Consider the following 16,076-nt stretch of genomic DNA (forward strand, 5'->3'; position numbering starts at 1 on the left):
GTGTAAGTGCATTGGAGAACAAGACGGCTCACTTTGCTTTCATGCAAGTATCTTCACGTGGGAAATCATTGTGAAATAGCTGACACATTGCACGTTCCCACTCTGGGTCAAGGCTTCTGGAAACAAAGCACATGGAGGGAGTAAGAAGCCTGTACAGAGCCAAATGATCCTTGTAGACATGCTTGTTTTGAATGGACAGCGGATGTTTGAAACAGCGAGGAGCAGAGGGCATGCTAAGGGCTTGCCCTGCCTTTCCCTGGGGAATCTCTGTGGGTTTTCAGTGGTTTTCTGCTGTGGTAGGTTTGACTTGCTCTTCTCTCTGCCCTTGGGGCTCAGGTTCCATGAAGCTGGGGACAGCCAGCAGCTTCCCGCCCGCGACGTCGCCGCCTTGAATGACTTCCGAGCAAGGTGCCACCCTTTGGATCTCGCCGCAGTGCCTGAGCACGACTCCAAACAGCTCCCAGAGGGCTTCACCAACCTGCCTCCGCTCCCCCCACCTCTGCCCCCTCCCCAGGACTATACAGGAGTGGTGAACATGGCTCTGGACTCAGTGGGGAAACCTGGAGCCCGAGCGCCCATGTACAGTCCGTACAGCACTGAGCAAGGCCTCGGCCAGTGGATGGTGCCCTCCCACAGCCAGTACAGGGCAATGAGCTACTCGGCCTTCTCCACAGATTACAACACACAGGGGGCTTCAGGACATGCCCATGGGACCATGGCAGAGTGGAGCCAGTACCCGCTGTTCCCCTATGCCTGCTGGTGAGCAGGGAAGAACCTTCCCCATGAAAAGACAAAAAGAAAATTGTAAATGAGGACAAATTTGCTCTGGGGTGTTAACCTTGAAGCCTTGTCTACACTAAGCAAAGAGGCATTGCCGCACACGGGAGCATGGGACACCTTCAATTCCTTGTCTCCTTGCACAACAGCCCTCGTGGTATTTCACAAGCAGCAGCAAAACTGCTAGCTACCCCAGCTATGTCAGTGCACGTCTGGATGAATCAGTGTGTTCTGCATTGTTTGTTTCCAACAGGAGTAGCACACAAACTGTAAGAGCAGTAAAGAGCTGCCAAACCCTGTCCCAGTCTGCGTTTGCATCTTGCATGTGGCAGTTTCCAAAATCCCGTCTTCCCAGGAAAGTCAGTGCAAGGAGATAGGGGCTGAGGAGTTTCAGTAAGCCTTCCAGGTGGCCAAGAAGCTGTAGAAGATATTTGCGAAGACACGCAAAAAATGCAATCCCAGTGACCCCTTGAGCAGTTTCCTCACTTAGTATAGTCAAACTAAAGCTAGAGTCTTGCCTTTTTTTCCAGGAGCGTATAACGGTAAAATATGCAGTGAAACGTGTTTGCAGGTCATGCAGGCAGGGAAGAGTTTGTCCTCTGCAAGAGAACCGGCAGCAAGGCTCTGTGTTGTGTCTGCGTGTCCCTCATGCCCACCCCTCTTCTGTCACCCCTAGATTCGAGGTTAGTGAAATACTTTTCCTTCTGCTGGTGGTGGAGGGAGGTTGTTCATAGAATCTGGGACTGCTCTGGGGGTCTCCGAAGGCCTGTGCTTGGCAGGAATAGGGCCCTCAGCAGTGGTGCTGGCTGTGTCACTCTGACCTCTTCCTTTCGAGGGAAAGGAAGTCTTTCGCTGTGAACTTCTTCCTTCCTCCACCCCCTGCCACCCCTGGGGAATATAATTTATAGCTGTTGTTACTCTGCTGTGCTACAAGAAGGCTTTGTCAGAAGACGCTCCTGACCAGCCTGGCGCTGTTCATCGCCCACATCCTTTAGCACGGTGAATGTGCCATGGGCACGGAGCTGCGTGCTGCGCTGCTCTCTGCCCTGCTGGTGAGCTCGGTGCCTCCCAGGCTGGTCGGTGCAGTCCTCTTGCTGCTGCTAAGGTGCCTGTAGGGATCTGCTTCCATATCTAGTCAGTCGTCAGCGCTTTCACCTTCCTTACCTCTGGTCCCAACTCCTGGAGGAGCTGTTCTGTCCGTGAGCAGCCTGCGCGCTGCCTTGCACAGAGGATTTTTGTCCTCGTGTTTGAAGGGAGAAGTCTCTGCTTGCCGAAGCAGCCCTGGCAGTGAGTGGGGTCTTGTTTGAGACAGGCTCTCTGCTTCTCAGAGAGGATAGATGCATTCCTTGTTGTTATTTAGGGAATATTTTCTTGTAACACTTGAAATAAACTGCTTTGTGGTCTGTAGCCGTCAGTAGGCAGTGAGGTGTGTCCTTTAGTCTGTTTGCCAGATGGCATTCTCTGTGTGTGTGCGTAGCAAGATGTTGTCTCTGAGCAGACCAGGGCAGGTTTGTGACCAGCGGTGCATCAGGCCCAGTGTGTGTATTCACTGGGAAGGGCTGTGTGCTGCTCTGCCCAGGCACCAGGCCAGCGCTGTGCATGTGCATAGTGTAGAGGTGTTAAACTGTGTTTATTATTGTTAAAATGACTTTGAAAAGTAGCCCTACGTATTTGTGAAACTCAGCTCCAATGACTACTTCCTTATTTAAATAGTATATTGCTAACCGGCTTTGCACCACAATTATATGTACAGAGCAGCCAAATACTTCCCCTCAGCCTCACAGGATGGGCGTGAGATGTGTAGCACACAAATAAAGGTCAGGCTTCACCACAGTGTGTGTAATGATGTCGGCTCGCTTCTCTGACAGCACCCTCGCCAGTATTGATTTATACCTGCTGTGCACCACACGCGTGCGAATGCGAGTGATTCACTGCAAAGAAATCACTTGGGGAAGAAATGTGGAGGAGCTTGTTTTTAACCCCAGAACACTGTACTTTCCTGCTGCCCACATGCCAGCTGCGTGAAGGCAGGGCAGCTGTAAAAGCCTGTCCTCTTTGGATGAGGAAAAGTCGTGTCTCTGAGTGTTAGTAGTTCGCTTTGCCACCGCTGGTTTCTGTGTCTTGGAGATCAGGTGAGAAGCCTGGCCGAGGAGTTTGGTGCCTTGAGCACAGCATGCGGGGACCCTGCGGACAGGTCGGTGGGGTTCCCCGGGGCGATCACTACAAGAGGACATGAAGAGAACACCCCGGCTAGTTCCTTAGGTCTGGTCCTTTATCATAGAAATCGGGCTGTATTTCCCTCTGCCACAGGGTGCTAATGAGGATGGAAACCGTGCTGTGGTGGGTACGATGAGCTGAAGAGAACCGGGCAACACAGGGAAACTCCTGTGCAAACACAAGTGTAGTGTGTTATTTCTGAACCTTCGGAATAGCTCTGGGAGCGCTGCTGCCCCACAGGGCCTGTTGGTAGAGCTGGTTTGGCAGGCGGCTGCCGCGCCCGGGTGGAAGACCCAGCCGTGTGCATAGGAGGAGCCATTAATTACTCATCAGCCTTCTGCTGCAACAGGACTCCTTGCCCTTCAGTGAATCATCCTGCTCGTTAGCGAGGTACCTTTACTTTCCTCCTGCCCGTCTCTGGTTAGAGACTGCAGCTTTGCTGTTCTGTGAAGCCTTGGAAAATGTTGCCCGTAGGTGTGCGCGCTCTGGACTCTGCTGCCGCCTCCTCCCTTTGCAGTTTCCACTGTCTTGTTTTCTTCAGCTGTGGCATTTAAAATCTGTATGAGCTTGACTGAAATCCTGTTTTTGCACACATGTGAGATAATGTAATGCCTCTCTGACAGCTTCAATAAAAGGAAATGAGACATGCGGAAGGCAGGCCATTAAGAGCAATAAAATAAACTCTGAAATGTGGTTTTTGTGCATCTCTTTCCAGCACGCCAGTGGCTCCGCTGTAGTCATGTTACCTGGGGCCAGTTCCTACATGGCACATGCTGTTGATCTCAGCGCTCATTGTTCTCTGCAGCTTATTCAGCGAGCCCCAGGTTATCTGCTTGCAGTGCTCGATATGACTCAGTCTTGTGCTAATTTTTTGCAGCAAGTTGTTTGTTTTCTCTATGCTTTCTGCTCCTCTCCTGCAGCGGAGTTACGTAAGGATGAGGACAAACGGACTCAAAGTGGGATCTAGGTACATTTCCTCTGGGAAATAAAGATCCTGATTTATTTTGGTTTCTCCTACTGGTTTTGCAGCCACAAGCCTGGTCTGAGGCTGCTTCAGTGCAAGCGGGAATGGCAGAAAAAAGTCTTCTTGCCAGCGCTGCTGCTCTTCTACCACAGAGAGTGGCAGGGCCTGGTGGAAGCACCCATGGTGCTGCTGCTGTGACCCCACATGGTGCTCATCTCTCCCCAGGCCCTCACAAGGCACTGCGGTTCCTCCCAGAGGTGCGGTCCCTTCTCGCCTAGCCCAGGATGTGGCCTCTATGCGCCCAGCCACCCTCTGGCCCTACAGAAGCACCCTGCTGAGGGCGGTGGAGGTGGCTGTCATGGGGGGAGCATCCTGCTGTGCCCTTCCTGCCTTAGCGCGTATCCTGGGTCACCAGGAGCCAAGCGAGCAGCAGCAGCAACCCCCTCCCAGGAATAACAACATTCTTCAAGTCAAATGGTTTTTTATTGCAGGGCTTGAAAGCCACTTAAATCATGAGCCCCACGTCGGGGTCCCATATAGAGCCTCTTAGCAGGGGGCACACTGCATTTGGCTGACACCAACAAACAGCAGCCGGCACCTGCTGTCACCCGCTGCGCGGGGCTGTGCTGGTGCTGAGCCCCGCACCTCCTGCCTGCCTGGGTCTGGCAGGAGCTTCAGCAGTGCTGCCAGCCCCTCTATGCCTGCTCGTCAGCCCCCAGGTGTGCAGGGCACAGGTGTCTTCACTTACCTGCATCCCGCCCTCGCCCTGGGGCGTGAGGGGGCAGCACTGAATTGAAAAACCCAAGAGAAGGCAGAGAGAGATGTAGGATTGTGGAGGCAGAAAGGAGGACAGGGGATTTTCCTTGAAGCGTGGGGAGAGGGTGATTTGCTGCACTTTTCCCCTCTGCCCTGGGTGGTGCGTGCCCCAAAGCCCACCTGCAGGCTGTGTGGGCTCCTGTGGTGCTCAGAGGTACAGTTTTGTTGTGGCAGTGCAGGTGGGTGCCTGTTTCTCCAGGGCTCAGCTCTCGGTTCCCCCAGCTGTGTGAGGTGCAAGCGTGCTCCTGGCCAGGCTCCCAGCCACTCCAGGTAAGCTGGTTTTGCTGCTGTGCTTTGTAGAGATGTAATGAGGTGTAAATGTGGTTTCTAGAGGTTACAGCCGGTGAATCTGAGCAAGGAAGCCCAGGCAGAGCTAACACCAATGCTCGCAGGCACCCAGGACAAAGTAAAGCAAATTGGGGAAGCGTTTCTCCTCTGCAGCCGGCGTTCCCTGCGGCATGCAGCTTGCGCTGCCCTGAGCAAATGCTGAAGCATTGTTGAGATCAGGGCCTGAGCAGCAGCTTTAGACAAAATTTTAAACAAGTGTGAAGGAATCCTTTAATGCAGCGGTAACGAGAGGCCCTGCAGCTATGACAAACAGCTCTGTGTTTGCTGCTGTGCTTGATTTAGTGTTGTTCCTTTTTTGTTTTTCCAAGTCATGTGAGTTTGTTTTATGGCACGAAGTACTTTGCTGTAGGGTGCTGAATTGCCTCTGACACTTCTGTAATACTCCATTATTTTTATTTGAATGTGCAGGTGTACGACTACAGCATTCCTGCCCAGACAGTGCCCTGCTTGGTGAGCACAATGGGTGGATTTAATTTCTACCCCCTACAGTTCTTTGGGGGCATGCCGAGATTTTCTTCTTCCTCTCTGTTTTTTACCGAAGAGGGAAAATTTTGTGCCTCTGTAAAGGAGAGTCAGAGAGCGTAACTAGCAATACAGGGCAGGCACCCCCTCAGCCACTCAGCTAGGTGTGAAACATGGCTCAGTTTCGGTATCTTTCCTTCTTGTTGAAAAATGAGACTGTGCAGGTAAACCACAGCAGCTCTTTGCAGGAGAAACCTCATGCCCGCTGGCACTGCTGCTCCTCCGGCTCTGACCTGTGGGCCTTGCAAAGCACCGGCACGGGGAGCTCTGTTACGTCCTCACCGGCTGTGCTAAGGGGGGAGCTGCGTGGAAGTGCTGATACAGAGCAGAAGGGGATGACCAGGCCTGATTTCTGTTAGGCTGTGGGGTTCATCCCTGTGCTGGCTCTGTTCTCACTGGGCAGCCAGCCTCTGCTCTCCCACAGTCTGGTTTTAGCTCTAATTTACCACCTCGAAGGGGCTCTGTGGACAGCGAGCTTGTCCAGAGCAGCTCAGACACCACCCAGCATAAGGCACGAGGATGTTTTGAAAATTGTGGGTGAGAACACTAGACCAGTACAGCCCATTTTTTAACCCATCTCCCTCTCCCCAGGAGACTCCTGATACTGCATGCTTTGTGCTGAAGGAAGCTTCACACTGTTGCAGCGTGAGGTTGCATCTGAAGTGCTGGGGATGCTTACAAACTTGCTTTATGGTTGAAAAAAAAAAACAACAAAGCAGAGGTAGGGTAAATGTTGCTAAAAGAAATGAGCCTGGAGCCCCAGTGCCCAGACTGTCTTCTAGCCCTGCGGACGCCCTTCTTTGCCCTCCTGAGGCTGGTGGGTAGATGCACTGCCCCGCGGAAAAGCGGCTGTCTCCTGCCACGCGTGGCCAGCTTGGCTGCTGTTTCGGGAATGAAACGGAGGGGAGCCTCTGGCCCAAGGGCTGCCAGTCTCGCGTGGAGCCGTGCCCCGAGTCTCTCATCCTTTGCTTCATCCTGCCCGTATGTCTGTTAATGGTCCTGCCCTGCCTCCATCCTCAGGGACTAATTGCCTCACACTTGAGCAAATGTGCTCGGTGTTTAAAAGGAGTCTATCGATCTGTGAGTATTCCTGAAAGCCTCACAGGGCCGCGTTTCCTTTGAAGTGTAAAAGCATCTGTCTGTCCCTCTGCTTTTCCAGCAGCCTCCTGCTCCATTTGCATCCCCAGCTACGGGGTGCATCCCGGGGACCCGTCCTCGGCCCCACACCGTGCGCGGGGCTCCCTGCCACAGGAGGATGGGGCTCGAAGACAAAGGTGCAAACCCCAGTCTAGGTGGGGGTGCTGAGCTCAGGAGCTTTTTGAAGGCCGATTTCCAGTGCCCCAAACTTTGGGAATGCCCTTGCTATGCTCAGGGCAGAAGCTGATCGTGCATTCGTCTGCAGTGATTAGAAAGGAGAAGAAACAGCCCCAGCATTGTCCTGTCGTGGTGTTTAGCTTCTCGTGCCAGCCAGCACCGGTCAGTAAGGAAATAAGGTAAGGCCCGGGCTGCTTCGGGTAATCCACCATGCGGGAGCTGACATGCACAGGGCTGACCAGCATGGTTCTCTGACGTGTGTTGAGAAAAATCCTGTTGAAATCCAACTGACTTCCCACCCTGTGTGGGCAACTTGGCCTGTAATTCTCCCAGTTCCTGGACACTGGAACTGGCCCTGCACAGGCTGCTTGTCCCCACCGGGGCATTTTAATTTAGACACAACCTGACAGGAGTGACCATACTTCTGGAGCCGGTACCGAAAGCTGTATTACCGTCCCCAGGGCGGTGGAGGGAGGAGAGCACAGCTCTCAATCCAGGCCTGAATTCCAGGGGCTGTGAGTAGCTGTGGCCGCCCTGCACCTCCCAGATGGTGCCGTGGGTTTCCTATTTCAATGGGGCTTCGGCAGCACAGCGGTGGCACCTCACTGTTGGAGGCAGTAAATGGGCTCCCATCTGGTTTTAATGATCAGTAGCACTCTGGTGCTTGTTTATTCCCATGTTTTATGCTTCAGCAATAAAATACCGCTTCAGTTTGTTCAATCCATCTTGGTGCTGGATGGAGATGAGTTCACAGTCTCTGACAAAGAGGTCCCAGAGGTACGCAGGATGTTGCTTTTTTAGACAGCTGGGCAGGATCAGATGATATAGTGACAATTAGTTTGAGATACAAATGTCAGCAGGCAGTGGAGAAGGTAGGGAGGGCAGCTCACCATGTGTCTAGCAAAGAAATCATATCCTTGGATTAAAGGAGGGGACTCAGCAGGGGGTTGGTTATGGAGCTGGGGCTGTGCTCGCTCCCTCCTGTCCCTCCCAGGACAGCACAGAGCTCTGATCTGGGGCTGGGATGAACCTGAAAACCAGGCAGTGGAGAGCCTCTGCTAGCAGCCACAGTGCTGGTGAGCTGCTCGTCCCTCGGAAGGAGCGAGCAGTAACACTTTGTGCGCCTGTGGCACTTGTTATCAGGGGATCTTGGGTCATTTTTGCAAATACTAGCACAGCACAGCAAAATGCGACTGTCCCACGGGGTCAGTGGGGGCAGTCAGGAGAAGACAGATTACAGTTAAACCACAGAGGGGAGAAACAGGCTCTTTGCCTCCCTTCTGACTCTTATGGAGACCTGGAAACCTTTTGCTTTCCCATCTCCCATTTGTCTTCTGCCCTCATGGTAGAGGAGCATAGTCTCTTCCACTTTATTTCCCAACAGAATACTCCTTGGAGGATCTTTAGTTTGCTTTTTATACAGATAAGAGCTATCAAACAACAAAAAAAATCAATTGATTTTGAGCACAGAGATCCTTTTTCCTAACTGTTTGCCAGGGCTTGGAGCTGTAGCAGGTAGCTAAAAAGATTTCAGCAAACTAATTAAATCCCCTTCTGAGTTGTTCAGGGTCCATCCCCTTGGTGCCATTGCTGGCGCACTTGTGCTAATTTTCCCTGGAAGGTCTAATGGAGATTGAGCAAAGAAAGGAAACTTTTCGGGCTGCTTTTACACGTCAGGAAGAAGCGCGGTAGGCAGCCACCTCTCCGTTCGGTCACCGCCTTGCCCAGGGTGGATCTGGAGCTGCTGCCAGAGGCAGGGCTGGGCTCCTGCTTTAGGTTTCAGGCTGATGTGGATTTGGAGTACAGCGTTGGGATCTGTGAGTCCTGGCAATGCGTGAAGCAAAACCCATCCCTTAATTTCCGTACCGTGCCCTCTGTGACAGGGCTCCTCCAACACCAGTGCGTTGCCTCCCTCCAGCTTCCCAAGCATGGGGCTGTCAACATGGAGGGAGTTGACCTTTATAGAGCGGAGCGGTTTTACTGTTGTAAGGCCAAGAATGGCTGCTTTCTGCTTACAAAGGCGAGCCCAGCCTCCACCTTTCAATCACAGGTGAAGCAGAGGGTTGCTCCAGCAAACCCTGTGCCCGCTGCCCTGGCCGGTGCTGGCAGAGCGGGGCTGCGGCTGCCCTGGCCCTGGCTCACCCGATGGCCTCGCAGCCCCCCGAGCTGGGGCGAGGCCGTGCTGGGCTGTCCTGCAAAGCAGAAATCCTGATCCCCGAGGGGGAAAGGAGCTCCCCTTGGGTGCTCTTGGTGGACCCTTGTGGGGCGCCAGGTCACGGCAGGCACCATGCCGTGCTCCAGGAAGGCTCGTCCCGGTGCTCCCAGCCTGAAGGGGGAGGCTGGGGGGAAATTCCTGGGACTGGGACAGCCTCTGAGCTGCGGAGCTCACTCCTAGTGTCCAGACCATAAAGTACTTCACAGAGCCCTACCAATTGCCTGGCCTATTAGTTTTATGGAGGGGGGATATTGTGAAGACGCAGTTGATCTCGTTTTACCACGGTAATGAAAATGGAGGCGCGGTGGGGAAAGCCAGCCTCGCCGGCGGCCAGCGTGCTTTAGGCGCTTGGGATGGCTCCGTCACCTCCCTGCGGGCTGCCAGCCATCGCAGGGCCTCCGTCCCCTGCTGCCACAACCGTGTCCGAGCCCTTGGCTGCCCTGCGTGGGCGCGCTTTGGCCGGGAAGGTGTCACCCCACAGCCTCGGCCGTGGGTTCCCCAGGAGCCCCAGGCCCCGGGTGCAGGCGGTGGCCGCCCCAGGCAGGGGCACAGTGCCACCCAGTGACTGCGAGGGGGCGGCGGGGCCAGGACCCGGGCAGCACGCGCAGGGTTTGCTGCCGAAGCTTTTGGGGCCTGGGTGTTTCGGGGCGAGAGAGAACACGGGGGAAGCCAAGCAGCCGGCCGCCGTGGTGCTTTGTAATTAGGGCACGCGGCGGGCGAAGCTCCCGCGCTGTCGCGACGTGTCTGCGGCGGGCGTCGGACGTGAGCGGTCTTGCTCAGGCGCTGCCAGCGATGGAGCCGAGGGCAAGTCGGGGCTGAGGCGGCTCGCGTGCGGGAGGGACCCTGGCAGCAAGGCGAGTGGAGGAGGAGGAGGAGGACGTGCTGTTCTCCGCAGGGAAGGAGGTGTCTGTGCATCGGAAAGCACAGGCGAGCTCCCAGGGCAGCGTGGCTTCGGCAGGCTGTCAGAGCTGAACCCAGCACCGGCCTGGGAGCAGCTCCCCGGCTCTGCTGGGGTGTTCCGGGCAGCCCTGCGTGGGCAGGGATTTGTGCTGGCATTAGTGAGAGGGATGGAGGAACCGTGTGGCTTTGCAAACTGTCTCGTTCGATTTATCACCGGTGTCATCTGTCTGTTAGAAATGTCTCTGAAACTCTCCTTCTGAAACTCTCTCACCTCGCTGCTGGGCTGCGATCCTGGAGCGCCCTGGGGCCCTCACTGTCTGCCCGGCGCACAGCACCCATCCGCAGGGGTGATGCCGTGGCTCTGGCGGGCAGGTGGGACCTGGTGCCCGGGATGAAGGAGCTCAGCCCTGGGACTGGCTCTGCCCCAGCATCTCTGCGCCGTCCCAGCCCGCTCCGCGCTCTCAACTTTGGTTTCCTCTCTGTCTAGGAGGAGTGAGCAAGGCTGTGTCGAGCTGGAGATCTGCTGATGGCTGAATGGCCTGGAGGGGCCCCAAACATCTACGCTTCAGGCACCCGCACCTCTCACACCTTGGGACTCCTCACCCCAGAGCAGCCAGCATCCAGAGAGGGCGAGGAGGAACAGCGCCATGGAAGCTGTGCTGTGGCCGTTCCCTCGCACACTGGAGACATGGGCTTGGCAATCTGCTGGCTGAGGAAGGAGCTGCATCCCTGCCTCCTGCTCTCTGGGCAAGTACCCTGCCTGCTGAAACAGCTGCTAAAAGGTGGCCCAGCACTGCTGCTGCCATCTGCCCCCTGGGGAGGTTCTCAGCTGCAGCGTAAAGTCTGTGCTGGGACAGCCAGAGAGCCCTGGCAGGGCTTAGGGGAGAGCATGGCCACTCCTGGAGAGTCCAGGAGACCGCAGGGGCTGCCTCAGAGCTGCTTGGCCTCTGCCAGAAGGCCCCCCTCGGGGTGAGGTGGCCCTGGCTTCAGATGACAGCCACGTGTGGTGCCTTTCTGACCTACACCTAAGGTCAATGCAGGACCTTTCTTCTTTTTTGCCCAAACCCTGCCTACATTCCTTGCTGGGTTGAGCCCTGTGTCAGGTTCCCAGGCTAGCAAGCATCAACAGGCGGCTTTAATGGTGGGGGAAAGGGAAAGCAGCCAGGTACAGTGGGGTGCGGTGTCAGCAGCTCCCAAAATGGCTCCCTGTGCTGTAAATCGCTGCCCCAGCAATGCCCTGACATGTTTCCAGCAGGGACTGACTCTTGGAGGAGACACAGACTATGGCTCTATTTTGAGTGATGACTACAGAGCCCACAGAGCATTTGGCAGCAGGCAGCAGGGAGGGGCATTTAATCAGCCTGTCCTCCTCCAGGTACATCGTCTCCTTCCTCCACTCCCCTCCATTTTCCAAAGCTGTTTCAGTGCCACGCTGCCTTAGGGCTGCAGGACTGCAACGTGTGGCTGAAACCAGGCCACTGCAGCAAGGGAGGCATGAGTCCCGCACATCTGACGAATGGAAGTCCTACATCCTCGCTGCCCTGTCAAGGACTGTGCAAGCTTTCTGTTCCTAGGCTAACGTCTCTTTATTTTTATCTATTTAAATTTAGGCCAGCGTCAATAACGCAAACGCCATGGTGGAGGTCTGTGGGCTACCACTGCTGTACAGCACAAACCCTTGCTCGAAGCCCAGCATGCTGTCCCACCAGTCGGAGAGCTATTTCCATCCCATCAGCTACCTCTGCCTCGATCAAATGATGCCAAGTGCCTGTTCTGATGCAGGTGGGTTACTCAGCCCCGTACAGGCAGGGGCTGCTACTGAGTACTGGAAGTAACCCTTATGCTGCTACTGGGGACATCCTGTGGTTTGGGATGATTTCAACCAGAAGTTTCTGACAGTGCCAATAACACTGCGTGTGTTGCTCAGCCCTGTGTTACCCTGTTCAGCGGAATCCCAAACCTGAGCTGATTTGAGCCTTTCAGTGGCCAACCCCTCAGCCCAAGGTGTCACGTGTCCAAGGTGTTATTTCATGCAGGGAAATTCTCTTTGTTAATTTTGGAGCTGGTTCTCCAAAGTGCTGAGTACTCACAGCTATTGCAGCTAGTCAGGGTGGAGGGAGGTATTCGTTCTTTGAAGGATATGGCTCTTTCTTCCCTTAAGAAGGCCTAGTGAGATGGATGACACCGCCTTTGTGCCATGCCTGCGTTAGGCTGGAGGCCCGGCAGGAAGCCAGCCTCGTGTGCGTACCTGTCGGTGCTGCCAACTAGGAGCCGGTTCCCACTGTTCGTCAGCTGCCTTACCTGGGAAGAGAAAAGCTGTTCCTCTGCAAGGTCAGTCGATTAATGATAACACTGGTCACAAGATCAGGGCAAAAAAAAGACAATCCAAGATTTCAGAAATAGATTCAGCAAATAAAAGTCCCAGTGAGAGTCCCCTGCCCTGAACTTACTCCTAATTCAGATCAAATCAGTACAGTAACATAAAGTATTGTAAAAAAAAAACCAACACGCTCTGGGGCTGGAGTCTAGGCACACAAAGGCTTGTAAATGATCAGGGGTGCTTCACCGTAATGAGCAACGGGCAAGTTTGGTTTGTATGTTTTTAATGACAAGTTAGGGATGGTGACAGTGCACTCTAGGACCCAGCTGGGATTGTCACTTCTTGTCAGGAGCACGCCGGGGGTCTCATGGTCCGGCTTGGCTGCTGCAGGGCAGTGGGCAGAAGGAATAAGAGGAGTGCCAAGAGTTTCCAACCGGCCCCTGATGTTCACTTATGTCAGTCCCTTCTGTCTTTTCCAAGTAGTGCCCCTGCGTCCGACTCACTGCTCCCCGAGTCAGCCCCCATCTCTGGTGCCAGAGCAGGTGGCAGAGGCAGCCAGGGGCAGGCATAGCAGCCCCCACATCCCCCCTCATCTGAGCGAGAGCCCTTCCTGCCCCAGGGCCTGAAGGGGATTTCTTAGAGAGCCAGACTGGGAAACAGAGAACACGAGAGGGCTGTTGACAGTCACTGAGATCCACGCTTCCTCATGTGCTTTAGTGCTTAAGTTCTAGAGCAAATACAAGATTACAAGTGACGGATTTTTCAGCGCTGACTTTGAGCTGCCCTTGTTGGACCAGGCAGGATGAACAAAGCAGGAGCTGGGTCCCTGTGGATAGCCTGGATTTAGCCCTGCTCCCGATTGTCTGGTGTGCCAGCGGCAGGCTAGACTAATAACTTGTGCTGGGAGGGTTCTGGTTACAAAATGCCCGGAATGAAGCGAGCAGGTGCTGGGAAGGTTATCTGAGGAGAGCGCCGCGTTAAGTCCCTGTCGCCTCTCGCTCACCCCGGCCTGCCTCAGGAACAGTGCGGGTGGCACCTTCCGCAGGTGAGGCTGCGTCCAGTGCGAGGGGCCGCTGGGTTCCCGGTGAGCAGTCACCACGCCGCTGAGCAGCGGCAGGAGCTCAGCTGCTGGCTCCTGCAGGTGGTGCCCGTCTGGGGACCCCACAAAGCAGAACTGGGCCTGAGTCACAGCGCCGGGGTCCCCAGCTGCTGCCGCGGAGGGTGGTCCAGCTGGAGCATCGCGGTGCTGACCAGATTCAGGCCGGGCACGCAATGGTCCCGTTAACAAGTTACAATAATGGATGCAACTTCTGCTTGCAGGCAAGCTCGTAGGGCTCAAATTTCAGAGCAGGAGGCTCACTCTGGGACAGCTGTGATGGTTTCTTTCCCTGCTGCCTGCCTGACCCTTGTGGGCTCGCAGTCCTGCTGCAGGAGGGCTCAGCTGTTTGCATAGTGACTGTCACCGTTTGCAGCTCGCGGTATTAAGGTAACCTGAAATTGGAACTGCTTTACCTTAATACACTGAGCTGTGGCTTGTGGTCCAACAGCTGCTACAAGAGCAGCTGATACGCTCTCTACAAAAGGGCAGAGGACACGGGGGCAGAAAACACTACAGCTGCTCTAAGGTGAGCCATCACTGTTGGCAGAGACCTGAAGAGCTTTCCTGCGTGCACAAGTCACACCGGTTATTGTAAACCATGTAAAAAAAGTTACAAGGAAACTTGTTCATTTGTTGTGACAGCATTTTATTTTAGTATATTTAGGCATACTTGCTACTGCTGTAAGTTGAAGCAGGCATACAGCTGGTTGAAACTAAAGGGGTGTTTTCTATTGCACTGGTTTAGAAAGAAAACCTTTAATTTAAATGAAGGTGACAAACCAGCTCCTTCTACCTCGCTTGCACCTAGGCTTATGCTGCCTGCTGTTTGGCCTGACCTAGCCCAACTAGCTCAGATTTAAATAAGTGAAGGTCTGCGTGCAGGTAAGCCACAACTAAACCCAGTTTGAGTTGTTGCTTGTTTCTTGTTACCTTTGATGTTCCGCTGAGTAACCCTGGCTGTTCCTGAAGCTGGGGGCAGCTGCAGAGATGGGTGCTCCTGGTACAAACCCCGAGCCCTGAGCGCAGGCAGTGAGAGCTGTGGACCCCACACAGGGTCAGCCTGGTGGCAGGAAGGGAAGGCAGGTGGAGGCGGGGGCAAGCTGGTGCTGCTGGCACTTGGGGCAAGGGCTGCGAGGAAGCAAGCTGCCTTTTAAAATGTAGACAAATGACAGTCCCTTGCACCCTTGTTGCTGCAGCTTGCTCAGACTGCGTAATGCGTAATGCGTCCCTTCTCATAATTAACATTACCAAGGTAAAGCACCCCCCTCCCAGCTCAAGTGGTAGGAGGAGGTTATTTCTAAGCGCACGACGAAACAAGGACATGCAGAGTCCTGTGGCCTCATACCCCTGTGTAGTGCAGCTTTATACCAACACCTGATGCATTTTGAGACAAATACTAAGTTCTTCTGTTTAGATCATAGGTGTTATTAAACTTCCCAAGTCTTCTGGCTCTGAAAGCACTTCATCTCCCACTGCCTGATAACAGGGGGTGTGGACACTTCAGGTTAGTGTCAGAGAAGCCCTATTTTACTGGAACAAAAACCAGGGCAGGCCCTGTCTGGGCTGGTTGGTGCGGGCAGCCCCCCCCCCTTCCTCAGAGGGTGGGCAGCAACTGCCTCCATGTGCATTGCACACCTCTTACCGTAGCCAGGAACGGTGCTGCTTCTGCACACGTGGTCGTAATTCAGGCTGTAGGAAGCAGGTTGCTGGTAAAGCAGGGGCCTTGGTTTTGCTACATAAATAGTGAGGCAAGAGCTATTTATGATGTCCTGAGAAGCAGCTGCAGTAAGCAGCTAAGCACTTCCAGTTTTTGCTAGAAAGGTATACAAAATAAGTTGAAGCAGTTCTCAGGCTGCCTGTATCCACTTTCCTTGTGCTCGAGTATTTGAGATAGTTTTTTTTTTTCCTGAAAAAATGTAACTTGCCAAATATGAATATTTACTACTACGCTATACAAAGTTGGCTATAACATTTATTAAAATATTATAGAAATCTGTACTGCAGAGAACACACCCACTAGGCTTCATTGCAGTGAGAACATACCCACAAAGAGGCCAGGGAAACAACGCAAGCTTTTAAGACTTCTCCCTTACAGCATTTGTGTTTGAAGTTCTGCTTTTTTAATCCTGTGTAAGCTCACTTCAAGTTTCAACACATTGTGAATTATTTGCCTGAATGATCTCAAATATTAAAAAGAAGTTATCGTCCCCTCTATTCTTGATCTGGATTGACTGTAAAAAGGCAATTGATCTTGATTTACAAAAGCAGGTATCTGTAACACCTTATGCCGACAGCTTCAACAGGGGCTAGCATGGCACCTGCTTCACTTGTCCCTACCTGCACCCTGTCAGGCCTTAAATACTAAAAAAATAAGCTAAATTCGAAGCAAATGCCTAAATCATTCTTACAGGCACAGTCAAGATAATTATCACAGTGAAAGGAGGTCATAGTTTCTACACAAACTTTTAAAAGCCTCTACGAAAGAAAAGTTAAATGTAGTGACAGGAAGAGCGCTGGTGTCAGGTGCGAGGGGGAAGGAAACAGCGATAATCGGCGTTACCGGAGCTGCATCTTTGTCAGTTGA

The 16,076-nt window shown here is 53.7% G+C and overlaps 1 protein-coding gene across 2 annotated transcripts in view; it reads left to right on the forward strand.

Annotated features, from left to right (window-relative positions):
* Positions 1–11,108, forward strand: part of LOC106031301 (T-box-containing protein TBX6L) — a 41,885-nt gene extending 30,777 nt beyond the window's left edge. For both annotated transcript variants that reach the window (XM_066978666.1, XM_066978665.1), the window contains one exon: positions 337–11,108. In XM_066978666.1, the coding sequence (XP_066834767.1) occupies positions 337–763 (427 nt within the window). In that variant the 3' untranslated portion in view covers positions 764–11,108. The remainder of the gene's footprint in view (positions 1–336) is intronic.
* Positions 11,109–16,076: the final 4,968 nt, after the last annotated feature.

The sequence above is a fragment of the Anser cygnoides genome, chromosome 17, assembly GCF_040182565.1.
Source record: "Anser cygnoides isolate HZ-2024a breed goose chromosome 17, Taihu_goose_T2T_genome, whole genome shotgun sequence".
NCBI lineage: Eukaryota > Metazoa > Chordata > Aves > Anseriformes > Anatidae > Anser > Anser cygnoides.